The following is a 19,280-nucleotide window of genomic DNA, read 5'->3' as shown; positions in this document are numbered from 1 at the left end:
CTTAAATAGAACAAAACGCCCATTTGGGTTAGGGTTTAATTATGAATTTGTACAGGTGCTACAAAGTTCAAATTTGACCCGTGTCTACTAAAATAGATTTTAGATTTACCAGTGAATCAAGCAAAATTGATTTCCCCTTTCTCTGACGCATTCTTTAACGATTAATCATCAATCTTTTAATGTCAGACAGGCTCATATTACATTTTGAATTTGATATCGATATTTATGAGGATATTATTGGCCTGGTAAAATTGGCCCGAAACATAAAACGTGTGCATGGAAAATGTGCTGTAGGTGCTTGTTGGCTGGCTGCACACCCTCTTTTGGCCACTAGGAAGAGACTCCGAACCAGGAATGGTGTCCTCGCACTCGGAGCGTCCCGCAGCAGAACTCCACTTGAGAGTCGGTACCGCACCGCCATCCTCGCACTGGTCTGGCCGGGATGGAGACGGACGCCCCTGAAGCCGAGCAACCCCGCCAACGGAACGGCTTCGTGGGCATGCTTTATGGGGAGTTTACGGACACGTTCGACGACAAGGTCCGGTACTCGGTGTGCCTGACAGAGAGCGCCCTGACCATCCAGAGGATCTCCTCGTCCCCCGGCCGGACGAAGGTGGTCTTCAACTTGACGGACTGCGTCGGCTGCCGGGCGTACAGAGGTAACGACAGCTCGGACGTCGGCGCTTACTTTACTGCTTATTTTTACCCCTTCAAACGGCGCTGGATGAGCGCCGGCGTGGCCCGGCAGCGAGTGGAGCAGTGCTTTCGGGTGGCGCTGGTCCAGGACCCCCGGACTAACCTGCTTGAGGCTGAACGGTGGGCATGTGCCATCAGGGAAGCCTCTGTGCAGCAGGCACCCCGGAAAGACGGTGAGCAAGGTCACATTGTTTACATTCATGCAGTTTATATGGGTCATGCTAGAATTCAAGTCATGCGATTAGGCACAGACTATTTTAATTGTATTTAGGTGGTATGCCTTCAAGAAAAAGCTATATTACATATCACAACAATATATTTATACACCGCTATATATATATTTTCCTGACTTTATTAGAGAGTATTTTTCTGACACTATCAGAAAAATGCTGAAATAGATTTTCCTATTTAACAAGGTTGCATTGGTTTGAGTAACACACTCCATTATGGGTGAAAATGATGAGAAAAGACTTACCTTACTTATATCGGTGGTCAGAGCAATTGCTTTATGATGTCAATTCTGCTGAGTCATGTAGCTCAATTTTTTCTTTACCTCTAGAAGATAAAAAGCTTTTAGTAACACGGTTGAATGTATGATGAGAGGCACATCTTCAGAACATAATGACTACTCTTTAAAATATGATAAAATACATTTTAATAACTATAACAGTGATGCCGTGAGATATGAGTGACCCAGAGTTTTTTCGAGATATGAGCCATTCTTGGGCTGATTGTCTTTATTCGACTGCGAGTAAAAACTGGGAGATACACGTGGTGTATGGTGGCAGTGAACTCAACACACTTCTCACTCAACAAGCAAGTTTGGCATAATGAACCATTCTCAAAAAAAAGAGGCTTCAAGCCGTTTATTGCCACCCCGAGTTGACATTGACTGTCAAACTAAATATAACACAAAGAGAATTACATGTTGTGTCTTTAAAACAACCACAGAGGTGTGCCTTAAAATCTACCAGTTTAATGCTAATACCTAATGAGAAAAGCCATAGATGGGCTAACGAACAGCATGAGTTGGGGCTTTTATAACCGTTCAAGCAACGGATATTTGAGCAAACAGAATAGCAATAATTATAGACAGATAATATAACAACATATATTCTGTATCTTCTGTGAAGAACCACAATTATTATTGTGGCTTACGAGTTTTGACCAGCTCCTTATCTTTATATCTGTACTATACTGCCCCGAGGTGGAGCTGCACAATGCCCATTAAATTGAAGCAAAAATGTGTGTAAAAAAACAAAAACGGTTTCATTTCCATACGGTCTATTTAACTATGTAAGTGGTGTGTATTTTTTATTGAATACAATTTATAGAGCTCTATATTTCTTCAACAAACATTTGTGTTGGGTGTTTTGGGAGGCTGGAACAGATTGATGGCATTTCCATTTATTTCAATGGGGAAAGATGAATTGAGATATGAGGGTTTTGAGTTATAAGCCTTGTTATAGGATAAATTAAATTTGTGGCTCATGGCACCACTATACAAGGAAACTATATCAACAAAATCATACCAAAATAGTTGAGTTATGCTAATCAAAAAGGCGGGAGACAAAAGAGAAAAAAGATAATGGGCGGTCAAAAGTTATTTGGTATTTCAAATAATCTTTACAAATCATTTACATATCATTTTCACCAGTGCATGTTTCTGTATTTACATAGGGGGCACAGAAAATGTGCTCCAATTCTGGAATAACCCAAAATATGATAAATATAATTTTATGTCAGCATTGAAATGAAATAGTGCGTCACCAAGTGCACTGTTTTTTGTGTTATACTGCAGCTTCTAACAAGACTATTAATGTTCAAACTGCCTCACAATCCGATCTGTAAAACAAGTTATGTGGGGCAGTTTGCTTGCATTCCTTGTACCAATAACCTGCTGGACTTGCTTGGAAGGTGATCCACCTTCCATCCATTCAGTCATCCTTCCTGTGTGAAAATGCATTCTAGAATAGCACACATTGCTGACTCACTGTATTAGTAATATGGGCCAAACTTTTACATGGTCACACCTTTTTAATCAATTAATCATCCGCCCATCCATATTCAACATGTTTCCCAACCTTTACTGAGCCAAGGCACAAATTCTATATTGGAAAAAAAATTAACCACAAAAAGTAAATACACACATGAAATATGTACTGTATGTCTGGCCATCTACAGAAACGGCATTTAATTGTTTCAACCGTCACTCTATGTCACAGGTTTAGACAGGTGAACCAAAATACATTATTTGAAGTAAATGAATAATTGAGACGAATTAAGTGAAATTGGATCATTTCCAGCAGCACATTTGATGATTTCTCACAGCACCCTGGTTGGGAATCACAGTTGTATACCAATTACCCTCATTAGTGGAGTTTGGGCAAGAGACGGTGTAAACCCAAGACTGGTTGCCAGCCAATCGCAGGACGCGTTGACAGACAACCATTCACACTCACATTCACACCTATGCATCATTTAGAGACTTCTACCGAAACATTGCAAAATCTTGTTGCTATTTTGGAGGCTGGAACAGGGGACCAACTGTGTTTTCTTCCATTTTCCTAAAGGCTGAACTATACCATTATTTTCATCCGCCCACCCAGTCTATTTACATTTCAAACTGCTGCACTGTCAACAAGAGTGTCGCTGCTGCTCACACTCCATTCATCCCTGCAGTCAATTCCCTCTGAGGCTTTATTGTCGATGTCTGGAAAATGAAAACACAGCTGATTCCTGCAGCGAAAATTGTCTAATGAGGTCTAGTCCTACTCCACCTCCCTCTCTCATTATCCTCTCATCCTGGATTACAATCAGGTAGTAATTAACATGCGAACAATATGGGAGTTGTTTACTCTGCTAATTACTTCATCACTCATATGGGAGGAATATGCATCTGATATGTGGTGGTACAGTACATCTGTTTGTGTGCAACCATGAACTGATAACTGGGCAACCCTTTTCTATAAATACATTTACTGGCCACTTCGTTAGCTACACCCATAAGCTAATGAGGTCAATGTAAGAGCTGTATCAGCAATTCGGCCTTCATAAAGATACTAACGCTCAGTTTTGATTGCAAAGTAGTGTTTTCTGCGTGGTTTATCACTGGTTATATCACATATTTTTCATCAGCCATTTTAATGTGTACAGTATGAGGCAAGTCTGAATTTAGAACTGTGTGACTTCATTGTTGTGCTGTGACACACCGGGCAGCACTGTCTACTGGTATAGATGCATCATAATTACAAACAAGAAGAAGAGTTAGAGAAGGTCCCCAACTTTACTGTTCCCACAGACAAGAGAGCATATATGTATGTGAATTTTGATCTGTACTGTCTTTAAGTGTTGCTGCTCCGTGTGTATTAAAGTAGCAGTAGGTCTAATGTTTGATCTCAGCAGATTATGTAGTAATGAAGTGTCTGGTGAGTGTACAGCATTTGCAATTCAAAATGGCGAGAATCCACTCTTAGCAAACAGTGCAGCGGAACAAGCAGTTGGTTGTGGAAGTAACTCGTTTGGAATGTTGGTTGCCAAAGTTGGAAGCAAGGGGAACCAGTGACATATAAATAAGATGTTGTGTGCGTCGAGCCTCCCTGCGGTTTGCAGTCTGCAGGAGTTTGGCAGGCCGAAGGGAAGATGGTAACCTGAGCGGTAACTGTGGCACTTGGTCTCTGTCCCCCTATTGGCCTGGTCACAAAGCGTCATCTGAGGTTGCGGAGTCTTGAATATCACCAATCATCGATCCAGTTTGACTGTTTGATACGAATCTCACGCACGTTTTTGTCTTTTACTCGTCTTTTCAGCTCGCACATCTTTAATTTATAATCTTGTACAACATTCCAAATCCAAAGCGGCCTGTAAAACCGCCTGACTGAACAGAATACTGTTGTGCTAGTAAATGCTACTTCTGTTGCAGCGGGTGTATGAAAGTCAGTGTGAATCATTAATCCCTCATATCTCTTATAGAGTATTTATCCAAAAGTTAATTACATTTGAGCTTGCTGCAGATGGTAAGGTTGGATTAAAAGTGCAAGAGAGGTGCACTGTGCAAGGTTTGTATCACGTCAAAAATAGCTGACAAATGACAAAACTAACCAGATACTCAAGGTCGGCCTGATGGGAATTTAATGGAGAGAGAAAAGGTTATATCAATGAATTGCAGTGGATGGATTTTGTTTTCTTCCAACAGGATTATGAGGATTATAGTGAAGCCATTGCTATGCCAATTGGCACAGAGGTTTTCATTCACTGACTGCTGTCGATTTCTCGCTGGGATGAATGAAGTGTAAATAAGGAGGCCAATCATGTGGATGCTAACAGAATATGACATTGCTGGAGTCAAGATGCATGCAAAATTTCACCGTATGTGATGTTAGGCAATAATGTAAGATGCCCGCGTACTGTACAGGACTGCTGAGTTCAAATATTCAAGAGTTTTTTTCCCATTACATCTTAGTTAAAAAAAAATAAAATAATAATCCATCCGTTTTCCATCCCACTTGTTCTAATTTGGGCAGGCTAAAGTCTATCCCAGGTAACAGTGGGCGACAATGTGGGTACACCTTGGAGCCAGTGGCAGAGCAAGAACATGCAAACACCGAACAGGAGGGCCTGTGTATGTGTGTGTGTGCCAGCTCTGATGACACCGTTGTGGCTTTTATATTGACTAACACGTGCGTCACTAGAAGACCTCTGACCTCAGCCAGTATCTCAAACTCGTGTGAAGCGTCGTCTTCCTCTCTGTGACGCACGCTGCCTACATATTCTGCCCTTCAGCCTGGTGATGGAATTTTGCTTACATTATCAATAGCTCCGTCATATTATTTATTAATTGAGCTGTTTTTTCTCCAAAATTGCTTGATTAGTTTGTATAATAATTTGCATATATTTATTTGTCAATTATTCTAATGTCATCAAATAATTGGTTCATGTAGTTATCATAAATAGTAGCATTTGAAAATAGTAATACTAACAACAATTTTTAAACTATAATTATTTTGTTAACACAAAACATGAGAATAAATTAAAATTGTATTATTAAAATAAACTCATTTTGCATATTTTGCACATACCTTTGTAATTTCTCTCTATTTTACAAATAGTACTGACCATTTGTCCATTTTAAAACTCCAACGGGGCCCTTAAGCAAAAAAGGTGTGTCCATCTCTGCTCTTGTGTTTTTTATCAATGAATGTTTGCAATGTATTTTATTGCAAAATTGAAACCAGTTTCATTAGGAAATCTGGCTTAATCTCTAATTTGGTCTCTTTGATGTCTTAGCTCTTAAAAAGGCTAGTCCAGTTGTCACTACATGGCATGCAAAGTTTATTTTTATTTCCATGTTGTCTGTGCCAGGTATTCAGTAAATGTAAATGCAGTGATATTGTATATGGGACATTTGAAAAGTACTTGTAAAAAGATATTGGCATTTGGGAATTTAAACCTGCAATGTAAATCCAGCCAATAACAGCGCACCACTATCATATATCTATTTGTCCTACATCAAGCTTGTGTGTGATGCACAGAATGTACCTGAACATGTCTGACTACATCACAGACTACTTGCGCACACAATACACCCTGTCCTGAAAATCCAGGCACAGCAATGGACACATAAGATGTTTATCAATAATTAACAGTGAACCACGGCTTAAAGTGGAAGTCAACACAAACATATATTTTTGAAAGAATATGATCTTTGCAGGCCTACTAGTTGAAAAACAGCATTGTGATTAATATTGTGGTTGGGGAATATGAGTTAAGCAACACAATCCACCCGTTTTTAGCCATCTCTGGGGGCGGCCATTTTGTTACCTCCGTCGACTGAAAATGACATCAGACACCCTCAGGGCTGAGATAACGAACAATCATACTCATCTTGAGAAAACAGGTGAGCCGTGATTGGTCGTTATCTGAGCCCTGAGGATCTGTGATGTCATTTTCAGTCGACAGAAGTGACAAAATGGCCGCCACCTGAGATGGCTACAAACGGGTGGATTTTGCTGCTCAACTCATATTTTATATTAATCATACTGCTTTGTTTCAACTAGTGGGCCTGCATAGAACATATTCCTGAAAAAAATATGTTTGGATTGACTTTAATCAAACCTTCTGAATCAGCACTCATAGGTGAGAAGTGTTTCTATTTCTGTCAAGCTCCCATTCATTAATTATTTTAATGAAATATTTAAGTTCAATTATATTCTAGCTAGACAGCATGGTGGAGCCAATGAGGTTATCGGTTCAAACCATGGCTCCTTCCTTCCTGTGTAGATTCTTCATGTTCTGGCCGTGCCTGCGTGGTTTTCTTTGATTATACTCCGGTTTCCTCCCACATTCCAAAATCATACATGGTACCGAAGACTCCAAATTGTCTCTAATGAGGATATACAGCAAATAGATTGATAGTTATAATAAACAGGATAAGTAGTATAGAAAATTGACGAATGGATTAAAGTTGTGCCATACAAAAGCTGATCAAAAGCTCGTTCACTGTCAATTTCCACCATTGTGTCTGATATTCTGGAAGTGTGAAGGCCCTTTTTGTATATGAAAGCCACATTGTGCTTTGATACAAATAAAAACAATGCTGACCGTGTGTGGCTGAATGGAGGCACAGTTCGGGCATGCACGTGTTTGTTTTTACACCCTCCTCATTCCTCCTGCTGTACCTCCCCACCTGTATAACACCTCTGTACCGCATGGCCAATGCGGGGGCACATCCAGCTAAGTGCCGCAGCACAAGTGCATTGTGGGTAATATGTTTCAAGATGACTGATGTTAAATGGAAGATTTAAGATACAGAATATCAATCACAGTCTTTTTGTTTTTTTGTTACTTGTCTCTATGTGATGGTTCAAAATACAAAACAAGAGGATTTGAAAAAAAATCTACCTCCATCTATTACTTTCTGATTGAAAACACATTATATGAAACATTTCTCCGTTTGACTCTCAGGCGTCACAAACTCGGAGGTGCGGCGGCCTTGCAGAGTTATGATACTGGTGAACCCTCTCAGTGGACGCGGTCAAGCTCTCCAGCTCTTCACCGGCCACCTGCAGGGCATGCTCACCGAAGCTGCCGTCCCCTACACGCTTGTCATCACAGGTCGGCAAAGCGCACACGCACTTACACAAAAGCTTTTTTTCCTTTGAACTTGGACTTTTAAATCCATTGGTAGACTGACATCACTCACTCCCAGTTGAGTTCTATTTTACGATGCATAAATATCTGATGGTGCATAGTGAGAGCGCTTGCAGCTGTTGGAATGTGAGTCATGCGTCACTGTACTTTTGTGGTGCTCAGCAAAAACTGCTCGGTTCAAAATATTCTGTATAAATTGCAAGAAGAAAAGAAGATGGAAAATGTAGGATTTTTCATTAGGTTTCCCCCTACAATTGTGAAGTGTTATTTTATATTTTAGTAAACATGTATTTGTCATATCAGAACCTAAAGATCTGAAGACTTTGACTGTACACACTAAATGCGAACAAAATATACAGATACACCACTTTAAACACGCTTACGACAATGAGGACAAGCGACAAAAAATGGATGCATTCATGTAAAACTACTACTTTTTAATCCTTTTTTAAATCAAGACATACAAGTAGTACATAAAGCCAAAGAAGTGAGCATCTCAGGATGGGAGGGATTAAACTTTTAATCTCATCATGGGACCACTTCACTGACAATTGGGCCATCCAAGCTCCCGCTTACACACTCTTAATTTTGGAATAACCCCAGTGTCAACAATATGAAATTCTTGTCGCTGTTATACACTCTATATTGAATTTAAAAAAAATGCCATAAGTACCCAATTCAAGTCTTGCTATAAACACACGCAATATGTGTCCCGTTCGGTACGATGTGCTGGTGTGCATCATTAACCTGTCGAGCCGCATCTTTGGCTCCCCATCTATGACTACCGCAGCCCTCTTTTGACAGCATCAACACGCAAGAATACTCAGCCCCTCCTCGCAGCAGTAGCAGCCTGCCAATTTAGCAGCTGAATCTCTCGTGGAGTTGAAAGGAAGGTAAAGCGAAGGGAAGCAGTATGTTGGGTTTATTTGAGAAATTATTTCTCTCTAGAAAGAAAGGTTAGCAAATGAGTACCTGGATGCAAGACGGTAAATTATAAAAAGGAGGAGAGAAGGGCACCGATTAAAGGAACAATATTGTGCATGGAAAAATATGATCAAAATATGCATAATGTTTTATTGTTCTATCATAACAAAAGTCTCATCCCTCATGCAGCTTCCAAAGCACCCTTGCCTTCTCTTCATACTTCCGTCCACCTTAGTCAAGTGTCACATGCAGGAAGCTGGTGCATTTGAATTAAAACGACTGGAATTGACCTCTCAAAAAAGGGATGCATTAACACTCATGAATGGGTTCTATAATAAGTGAGCAACCCCTCCCCCGAGGTCGAGGTTAGCGTGTTAGTCAGTCACTCCTGAAAAGGGAAGTGGCTGGGAAGTAATGCATCAGCTTGAGACCTGGCAGGTTCCAAGTGCTGAGTTGGCTGCTGAGCACATTTTTACACCTTCTGCTGCCTTGTCTGTCAGCACAGCACACAGCACCCAGTCACTGCATCCTGACATATTGTACACACATACAAGAAGGCACACAAGACCGAGGGAAGTGTTGTTGTGTGCCTCAATTCCGTGATCAATACTGCAGCTGGAACATACCTTCAGTGCATCGATTTGAGCTAATTTAGCTCTCTCCTTTCTTGTCTGACTTTCCTTTTTTGTTTTTTTTTTGCCTTGCCTTGATCACAATTATCTGATCACAGCTTCTATTTCCACATATGCGCTAGACCACTAAACATACATTTGTTGTTTTGTGACTGTTTTGAAATTCTTAGTGGTCTCCTGGATTGGCTGTTAGAAGTGTGTTGCTAAACAATCATTGACCAACGTGTTTCATGGAAGATCTTTTATTCAAAATACATCTTCACCTTCAGCGCACACCTCCCCCATTAATTGGATTGAAAGACAGGACTCCAAGACATGAAAAAGATGAGCTAATCACAATAAACGTAAGGGAAATAACAATACTGGGTGTCTGTCAGCCATTAAACTATGAATTATGCTATTTTTTTTAAGCAACATATTCATGCAATATTTTGATGACACCATGCACTTTATGTAAGCGTTGTTACAATCTGAGAAGAACATGCCTCTCATAGGAGACTGTTATTATATAACCCATTCAGTATCAGACTTTTTCAGATCCATTGTGAAATGACATATAAATATGTCATTGGGATGGAATGAGTTAACGCATTCCTACAACAGACATCAAAAGATCCAAAAGATTAATATGCAGTCATGCCTGTGAAAAGATTATGATGACATCTCTCCGATATCTGTCCTTTGTTTTTGCCCTTTTTGTTTTTGCTGTGAAGCATTTTTTTTTTTTATTGCTCCTGGGGAAAAAAAAAAACAGAATCGAACAACGGTGATATAAGCATGCACGTCCGTTAAATACCTGAATGCAATCCAGCAAGTGCAATGTGTACATACGCATTAGTTGGTCACAGATGTTTACAGAGCAGTTAAGCTGCCTTGGAGCAACTGAGGAGCCACTGGGCAGCCTAATGTCACATGTCTGGCCTCATAAGGGCAAAATGAACACTTAATCTCCCCTGGCCATGATATAAGCGTGTCTGTCTTTGCCCTTGCCCTCAATTTTTTTTGGTTTGTTTTCCTGTCCCTGTGAGATATGGATGTTCTTCTCTTGTTTTCCCTCTTTCATGAGTCTTCTGCTTTTTGTGTGTTATCAGAGCACCAGAACCACGCACGGGAGCTGGTGAAGAAGGCGGACCTGTCACAGTGGGACGCTCTGGTTATCATGTCGGGAGACGGGCTGCTCTTTGAGGTGCTTGGACAAGACCCAACTTGCACGTTTCTGTTCTACGTCTGGCCAGGGCTGTGCAATTAATCCAAATTAAGTTACAATAACGATTATTACACTCCACGATTACAAAATTGGCACAATCGTAAAAAACGATTATTAATGTGCATTGATATCCAATGCACTCTGTTTATTTACACAAGGAAATCATACTTGAATTTATACATTTGCACCTTTTTTTATTTTATAGTAACTCATTTGATCAATTTTGTTTGATTCACAAGGAACTTAAATATAGTGTTTCAAAGAAATGTGTTTGTCGTTAGATTTTTTACGTTAAAACATTTTCTTGTTTTGTACCAAAAAATAAAATGATTGTTTGAATAATCGTGATTCCCATTATTACACAAAAATAATCGTGATTAATATTTTTTTCATTATCAAACAGCCCTACGTCTGGCTATTATTTGTCCGGCTATTGATTCCATCTTTGTTCACCCAGGTGATAAATGGTTTGATGGAGCGTGACGATTGGCAAGAGGCCATCCAGACCCCACTGGGAATTCTCCCAGGTGGCTCTGGCAACGCCCTGGCTGCCTCTGTCCATCACTACTCTCAGTGAGTCAGTCCGTTAATGAGTCTTTTAAATGCATGGGCGAACGAAGGGCCAAGAAAAATACTTGCTGAGCCTTAAAAAAGACAAAAAAAAAGTGATTTATCTCCTTCCTGTGTAATCATGCTCTGAGCTGACTGGGCACATCATTCCTCTGGAGGGAGGAGAGACACAAGAGCAATGCGATTGTGCTCCACTGCAGCAGAGGTCACTTTAGGCAGCTGATAACCTCGAAGGAATGATGTGAGGGGTGTCAAACATGTTTTTGTCATGGCCCACATTGTAGTTTTTTTTTGTCCGCAAGTCGTGAAATCGCATAAATGTATAATCGCTAAGGGGGTAATGGTACAGCAAAAAAAATCACGAGTTGGCATGTATCTTGATATTAACTTATATTCCACAACTGCAATATTAATCAGAATGACATGTTCAAACTTGTGAAGGTGCACAGAGCATATTATTGCAAAGAGTTTTGGGGGTTTGACTTCCCCGAAACGCCACTGGAAGTTGTGTTTACACTTCACTACTTTTTTTTTTTTTTTTTTTTTTAATCTTTAAAGCTGAGAAGCCTGTGTTTGTTTTATGGACAATGCGTGTGACATGGTCCTTTCCTGGGGACAGTCACACTAGGTGACTCCCTCTAGTGGTTCCTTCAGTTGTGGGAATTATAAGAAAAAATAATTTGCAGTGTTTGCAATGATGAAAGCCCTCTTTGAGCGTGGTGGAATAATTCCGCGCCCTCCTTCTACTTTGATAATGTGGGCCACAAATTTGTTGAATATCCAGCTGGAGTCTGGTTTATTTTTGTGTCCTGGTTCTTCCACACTCATTCAGCAATAGAACACAATTTAAATCAATTAGGCTGTTTCGACAAGCAACACTGAGGAGGAAAAGCCAAGTTATCCATCATAGTGATAAAAAATGTCATGTTCTCTCTTACCACATTAAAAAGATTATATCCTACCTCATGATTTTCACCATGGAGGTAAACATTTGATTAGAGAACACTCACATTCTTTAGGAATTCCAAACCGAATGGTACAAGTTGTGTCGTTTTTTTTTTCTTCTTTCTAACTTAGTTCTTGTGTCCCTCAGGTCCCCCCCTGCGTGGAATGAAGAACTCCTTCTGAGTTGTGGATTCATGCTATGCAAGGGTCTTGTCGGTTCTTTGGACTTGGTGTCGATTCACTTGGCTTCCAAACAGCGAATCTTCTCCTTCCTGTCCCTGGCCTGGGGCTTTGTGGCCGACGTGGACATCGAGAGCGAGAAGTACCGCCACGTCGGTGCCATCCGCTTCCTGATGGGCACCCTGGTGCGCCTGGCCACTCTCCGAGTATATCAGGGTAGGTTGGCGTACCTGCCTGTGAAGGAAAAACCGAACCTTCCTTCCACGCCTCAGCGAACCTCGCTGTGCTCGTCCCTCCCCTGCCGGCTCATTCCAAACTCTTCCCCGACACATAAACTGCACCGCCATTGCAACAACACAAACTCCAACCAAAACACCATCAGCAACTCCTCCATTAACACCAAAAGACTCAAAAGTCCCCATGACGGCAAAACCCGAGCGCCCCTGGATTCTCTGTTACCAGGACTGGACCAGCCGGTCCCAGACAGCTGGACTGTCGTCAAGGCGGAGGACTTTGTCTTGGTGCTGGCAATTTACCAGTCTCACCTGGCCGAGGACTTGTGGGCGGTCCCCGGCGCCATGGCGGACGACGGCATCATCCACCTCTTTTACGTGACTGCGGGAATCTCTCGACCCGCCCTCCTGCGCCTCTTCCTCGCCATGGAGAAAGGTGCGCATTTAGCGTGCGGCTGCCCCCACCTGGTCTACGAGAAGGTGCAAGCGCTGCGGCTGGAGCCCATCTCGAGGCAGGGTGTGATCACAGTGGACGGAGAGACGGTGGAATACGGGCCGGTTCAGGCTCAAATCCACCCCGGACTGGCCAGACTCATATATGGATGAAGGCAGATTATGTTAATCTTCTAGTTGGAGAGCTTTCAAGTTTGGCCTTTTCACTCAGTGTTGATCTCTTTGTATTATGCTGTTTTTTTTTCATAAGTGCCACAGACATTTAATCAGCCTCTGAGAATTCCTCTATTTTTATACTGAAGCAATTTGTCCTGTTTTTTAAGAGCCCCAATCCCTGCCTTTCCCCACCCTTGGATTCAGAGTCCTACATCTTGGATCGTTATCCTTCACTGCTGGCTGGTCCCAGCGTAACGGCTTGCGAGTTTGCGTACATCCTAAGCGAGCTCCTCGCAGACGTTTGTGTAAATTTAATACAATGTATGTGTGCGACCGTGCATGAGGAGCTTTGGCACATTGTTGCCGTGGCGGAGGAGTACATTGTGCACTCTGCTGTCAGACCTCATCAGCGCCGCGAACGCGAAGACAAGCACATTTTCCCATCCGGAGAGATTCCCGAGGGGATAGCTGAAGCCTCCAATAGAGCAGGGAGACATCCCTGAGAAAAAAAAATTAAATAATAATCTTTGTGTAGTTTATGGGAAGATAATCGCAAAAAAAAGCAGATGTAAACATATAGTTAGTGTTACATTGTCTTTACTCTGACCTCGATCATCTGCCGTCATCATTAGACCGGAGGGACTCAACCAGTGTTTCCCAACCTTTATTGAGCCAAGAACATATTTTACATTAGAAAAATCTCACGGCAAAAAGTGACGACCCAGGTATGTGTGTACGTATCTTCTGCCAAACTATTGGACCAGGATTTAATTGTTCTACAGGTCATTTTTTGTCGCTGGCATGGATGAATGAACAAACACATTTTTTTATAAAAAAAATATTTATTCTGGACCAATTAAGTGAAACTGGATCATTTTCCACCGCACTCTTGATGGTCTTTCATGATGGCACACATATGTGTCGTGACACAGTGGTTGGGACTCACTGGACACTTTATACACTCAGATCAACACACACACAAACACACATACACGCTACATTGACAAAAGCACAGTATTGGGGTACAGGCGGTAATTTTGTTAAGAATTAGTGGCTCCTGTGAAAAAAAAAAATTTTTCAATTCTGCCAATTTAAACTATTGAGGTTTATTTCCTATTTTCTAGGGTTGCTGTCATCATCACTTTTCCCTCCCTTAAGGCACCCCTGGTTACGGGGCCATTACTCTCTGCAGGAAGGAAAATTGAAAGAGCTTTTCTTTTTAGTTGCTATAGTAGCTTCCACTGTTCTGGAATGTTATCGTAAAAAGACATGATCAAGTGATGTTCCGAAAAAAAGCTTGGCTCACAATTTCATTTGCAGGTCATTTGATGAGATTGAAGTCAGGGCTTTCCACACCAACCTTGTTCAAGTGGGCGTACATATGCATGGACAGAAAAGAGCCTTTGTCAAACAGTTTCCGTTAAGTTGTAGGCACAGAATTGTCATTTAGGTTTCGATGACTTAATCAATTGATTAAGAGGTGTGTCTCAATCCCTTTATCTACATGGTGCGTTCCCTAGCTGCCATACATATCATCTTCTCTTAAATTATGAGATTGTACTCACCCTCCTTTCCTTGATTAATGAGCCATCACCATGTGTCCTTATTAGAACGCTTTACTGTACGTCTCCAAAAAAAAAAAAATACTGGTAGATTAAAAAGTAAGTTTGGGCTTTTCGACACAAATGACAGCGGGTGTCAGTATTGTCTGGAGGGAGTTGGCCACTGTTTGGTCCTTTGGCCGTGTTAGTTTAGCCTTGGGGCGGATGAGTTGGCAAATGTTAACATAATCATCATTGACACATCTACACGCACATGCACAAATCATGTTTATGAATGGTCCGGCTGACCACGCCCAACACAGGTACGCAGCAGCTGCATATCATCATGCAGAAAGAGCTGAGCTGACCTTTAAGGCACATTCTTCTTTCCTGACACAGCAGGAAAACAGAATTACGCCAAAACTCGAATGTCAAATATTAACATTCATGTTCTGGCCTCTTTGCGTCTTCTGAGGGCTTGACAATATTGTAGACATAGTCCCAAAAAGTCTGCACACACACCCCTGTACAAATGTTGTGTTTTTTTTTGTGATATTTCAAAATGTTTTTCACCATTAATGTGATCTAAAACCTGTACAACTCAATTGATTGTTCAACATTTTTTATCGAGAGCAAAAGTAAAAGTAAACAGAAATGGAATTCACATTTGTCCATGTTTGGGAGATTTTTTATGGTTGGATGAAACCAAGGTTGAAAAGTTTGAATGTGACTGGTTAACTATGGACATGACCACATCTCAGTCAGAAGCAAATTATCTCAATTTATTTTTACTTTCACTCTCAAAAAGCATTCATCACATTAATTGGATTGACTTATCTTGGTCTCATTTTTTTGTATCACACAAACCTGGAATTTGAACAGGGGTGTGTTTACTTTTTACAGTATATCCACTGTCGGACAAAAATAGCATTGACCTCTCACATAATTAGAAAAACCACACACACTTGCGGGAGAACTCTCACAGTGACCAGAAAAACTCTCACATTAACCCCCAAAAAGATGTTTTTTTTCTCTTTGTGTAAAGTTTTTCTTGTAGTAAATATGGTGTGAGTATTTTTTCCTGTGACTAAGAGATAGTTTGTGCATCTGAGAGTTTGTTTTGGTGAGGTGAGAGTTTGTTTTTCTCAGTGTGAGAATAGTTTTTGTGTGACTGAGGATTTTTGGGGGTATGTGAAAGTTAATTTGGTGAGTTACAATTTTTTGGGGGGGTTTGAGTGGTAATTTCTTTAGTGAATGAGTGTGTTTTTAGTGTGAAAGTTTTGGGGTAACAACCATTTTTGGGGTGAGTGTAAGAGGTTTTATGTTGTTTATGAAATTTGTTTGGATGAGAGTTTTTTTCTGGTTTGAGTGAAAGGGTTTTTTTTGCTGAAAGTGAGACAGTGCTGTATGGGTGTATATGAGAGTTTTTGGGTGAGTGTGAATTTATTTTTTTTGGTGAGTGTGACAAGTTTTTGGGTGTGGGTGATGTTTTTTGGTGTATGCGTACATTTTTGGGATGGGAGTCATAGTTTATTTCTGGCTTGAGTGAGTTTTTTTTGCTGAAAGTGAGATTTCTTTTGGTATATTTAAAATATTTTTCGAATGTGTGACTTTTTGGTGTGTGGGAGAAGTTTCTGGCTGCGAGTGAGTTTTTTGGTTTGTTCAAAAAATTGTTGGTGAATCTATGAGCTTTTGTCTTGGGAGTTAGTCAGATTTTTTTTTTTGAGAGGGGTAAGAGTTGTTTGATGCATGAAAGAGTTTATTTATTTACTGATTGGGGTAAGTGTGAGAGGTTTTGGGGTGAATGTGAGAGGTAAATATTATTTTCGGCCTATACAGCACCTCGCTATGCAGCAAAAGAATTGAACACGTTTTTTTTCTGGACCTTTACCGTGGATTGTACATTTATATTGTAATGTACCTGAAGTAGACTTGACCTAAAAAGCGTCCTCGTTGCAGTGCCCATTTTTTAATTTTATAGTTTTTATTTTTTGGATTTAAATGTGCTATATAATGCAAATGATCACGGCTGTAGCATGAACAGCATATTGCATCCGTAGTTGTCTGATCAAGGCCCTGAAATACAAATGCTATACAAATGCATCGTCATGGTTACACACGTGAGAACGGAGGGCTCCCCCTACTGGATCACTTATCGCTATCTGGATTTACCCTGAGCTTTTTGAGTTATGTAATGCACTCCTTCTTAAACTGCCAATACAGTCATGTATTTTTACTTAAATCTTGCGAGGATTAAGCACAGTTGTATTAGAATTTGGCGGGTTGGGTGGTTTGGGCATCCAACATATGCATCTTATTGTAACTCACTGCCAGAAATATTTACAAGAGCCTTGTATAGAAAATATAAAGTAATACCCTTGGTAGGATGTCGTTGCACTACTTGCGGTTCGCTATGATAAATTATTCCACTTGCTGCTGTAATGTAGCATCAGCCTGAACACAATTAGAATGGCTAGTGTCTTTCTCATGAGTTTTTATTCATAATTTAGGAGACGTCTCACTGAGTTATGTGCAGAAATCAGGTCAAAACTCACTGATGCAGTGAGGTTGGTTGCTAGATTTTAAACCTACATTAGAGAAAACATCCTTTGAGAGTATAAGATGCTGTACAATGAATACAATGCTGGACTTGAGGTCTCATTTGTGAGACACCTATACACAAGCCTAAAATATTATAATTAAGAGATGCAGTAGGAAGTTCATTCATTGTTTCGTCATTGAACGTGTTGGTAAACGCACTAGATCTGTATACTGTTGTTTAGTGCTTTATGTTATTAAGACAATAAATTTTGTAAGATCTGGAAAATTGTGTTATACGTGATGCTTTTGACCATTTTAACAAAGTACCTTCACAAGTACGAAAGAAAAACAAATATTTTACAGATACATTCTGCTGTGTTGTTAAACTCACTCACCACAGATTATGTAATGAGTACACACAATCATTTATGCACAAACCGCAGTTCTTTTATGTGTATATCGGCATGCCCTATTTGACAGGGACTAAGCCGAAAATCAAAACCAACAAACAAAATAGTCTAGAGTCAAGCACGTAATTGTCCATACCCTTTTATATTCCCGATGAATTTTTAGATTAATACATTTGGGTATATTCAAGTCAGATATGAATTGCAACCAAATGGTGAGGACAACAGAAATGTAAATTATTTGTTAAAATTTAACTATTATTATTATTATTATTATTATTATTATTATTATTATTATTATTATTAATGTTGTTGTTTTGCATTCCGATGGGTGATGATGGCTATAATCACAGTGTTGATAATGCACAGTTTAAGGTTAAGAATATTTAAAATAAAGTGTCAATACGTTGTAGGTACTTCAGTTTTTAAAAGCTCATGTATGAACGTGAGTGTTAATGGTTGTACAGTATTTGTATACGTTCCCTACGATTGGGCGACAACCATTTCAAGGTGTAACCCTCCTAAACTCATAAAATCAAAACCAAGCGATTTCATTTATTTAAGTAATTTATTTATTTATTTTTACTTGTTTTGTTTTTCCTTCTTGCTGCAGTTGGAGTGTGAGGTTCTGGTCATCCACAGATAGAGGGCGCTAAGTGTTCAAAAGAGGAGTTTTCTTGTAAAAATGATGCGCGTAGAAAGACTGTAATGTGCCGTTTTGTCCGCTAGATGGAGACAAAGACTTTGTCAAATAGTCTTAGTGTTGTTTGTGTGATCGTATGAGTGTTTTCGTTTGTGTTTTTAATTGTCAACATTAGAATTTTGTATTTTTTTTTCTTTTTCTACTGAATGTATTACGTATTATTTGAGGGCAAGACCGCTTTAGCTTTACTAGATTCAGCTGGCACATGGTAACGTGACGGCCAGTTTCGTCAAATCTTTGACATTCAAAGTAAAAACAGGAGACAAAGGAAGGTGGAGACGACGAGACAACAAAGAAACCAGGTAAAAGCCAACGCCCCAAAAAAACAAAAACAAAAAAAAAGAAAGTCACATGAGGACAACTTGGTTGCAGGCAAGGAAGAAAGAAACTGATAAAAAAAAAAAACTTAAAAAAACAAGCAGGAAACAGGAAACAACAAATCGGAGGCCATTAATTAACATAACTGAAAGCTAACAGTTGAATTAGGATGTAAACTGCTTAAGTATGTACTTGAATGAGGAAGTTTATGTGTCCAAACGTCTTTACTATGTTGATAGACTGTACAATGCAATGCCACAAATCATGTGACACGAGGCAATTAAGATAGCCTTTCATTGTTTTCTTTAAAACGATACTCAGAAGCAAGCAAAATACAGCGTGGCAATGTAATGATCAACTGTGAGAGACATTCATCAGAGTGCACCAAGGAGATTTTTTACATATTTTGACACATTGAAAGAAATTGAAAATAGGACTATTGATTAAGAAGGGAAGTAATCTTGAAAGTGATTAACTAAAAAAAAAAAAAAAAAAAAAGAAATTCCAACAGATGTCTTCATGAGGACTAAACAAAGTGATGACATACTGTAATACTTGTTTAGGAAATCATACAAAAATTAACTCATACTGTAACATAAATCGGTCACCTTCTGAGTCCATATTT

The 19,280-nt window shown here is 39.9% G+C and overlaps 1 protein-coding gene and 1 long non-coding RNA gene across 3 annotated transcripts in view; both read left to right on the top strand.

The window, feature by feature from the left end:
* The first annotated feature begins 438 nt into the window (after window positions 1–438).
* sphk1 (sphingosine kinase 1) lies at window positions 439–17,513 on the top strand. The gene is made up of 5 exons (XM_086055297.1): window positions 439–869; window positions 7,660–7,809; window positions 10,493–10,587; window positions 11,066–11,181; window positions 12,272–17,513. Exons 1-5 carry the CDS (start codon window positions 443–445, stop codon window positions 13,140–13,142), a joined length of 1,659 nt encoding a protein of 552 aa, XP_085911423.1. The 5' UTR covers window positions 439–442; the 3' UTR covers window positions 13,143–17,513.
* An 891-nt stretch (window positions 17,514–18,404) lies between these two features.
* LOC147134690 (uncharacterized) overlaps window positions 18,405–19,280 on the top strand; it is a 43,564-nt gene continuing 42,688 nt past the window's right edge. For both annotated transcript variants that reach the window (XR_015090091.1, XR_015090090.1), the window contains exon 1: window positions 18,405–18,639. This is a non-coding gene — a long non-coding RNA (uncharacterized LOC147134690). The remainder of the gene's footprint in view (window positions 18,640–19,280) is intronic.

The sequence above is a fragment of the Filicampus tigris genome, chromosome 16 (genome assembly GCF_054856515.1).
Source record: "Filicampus tigris isolate MCC_2025a chromosome 16, RoL_Ftig_1.0, whole genome shotgun sequence".
NCBI classification, from domain to species: Eukaryota; Metazoa; Chordata; class Actinopteri; order Syngnathiformes; family Syngnathidae; genus Filicampus; species Filicampus tigris.
The sequence above is the reverse complement of the archived record's forward strand: the minus strand, read 5'-3'. Positions and strand labels throughout refer to the sequence as shown.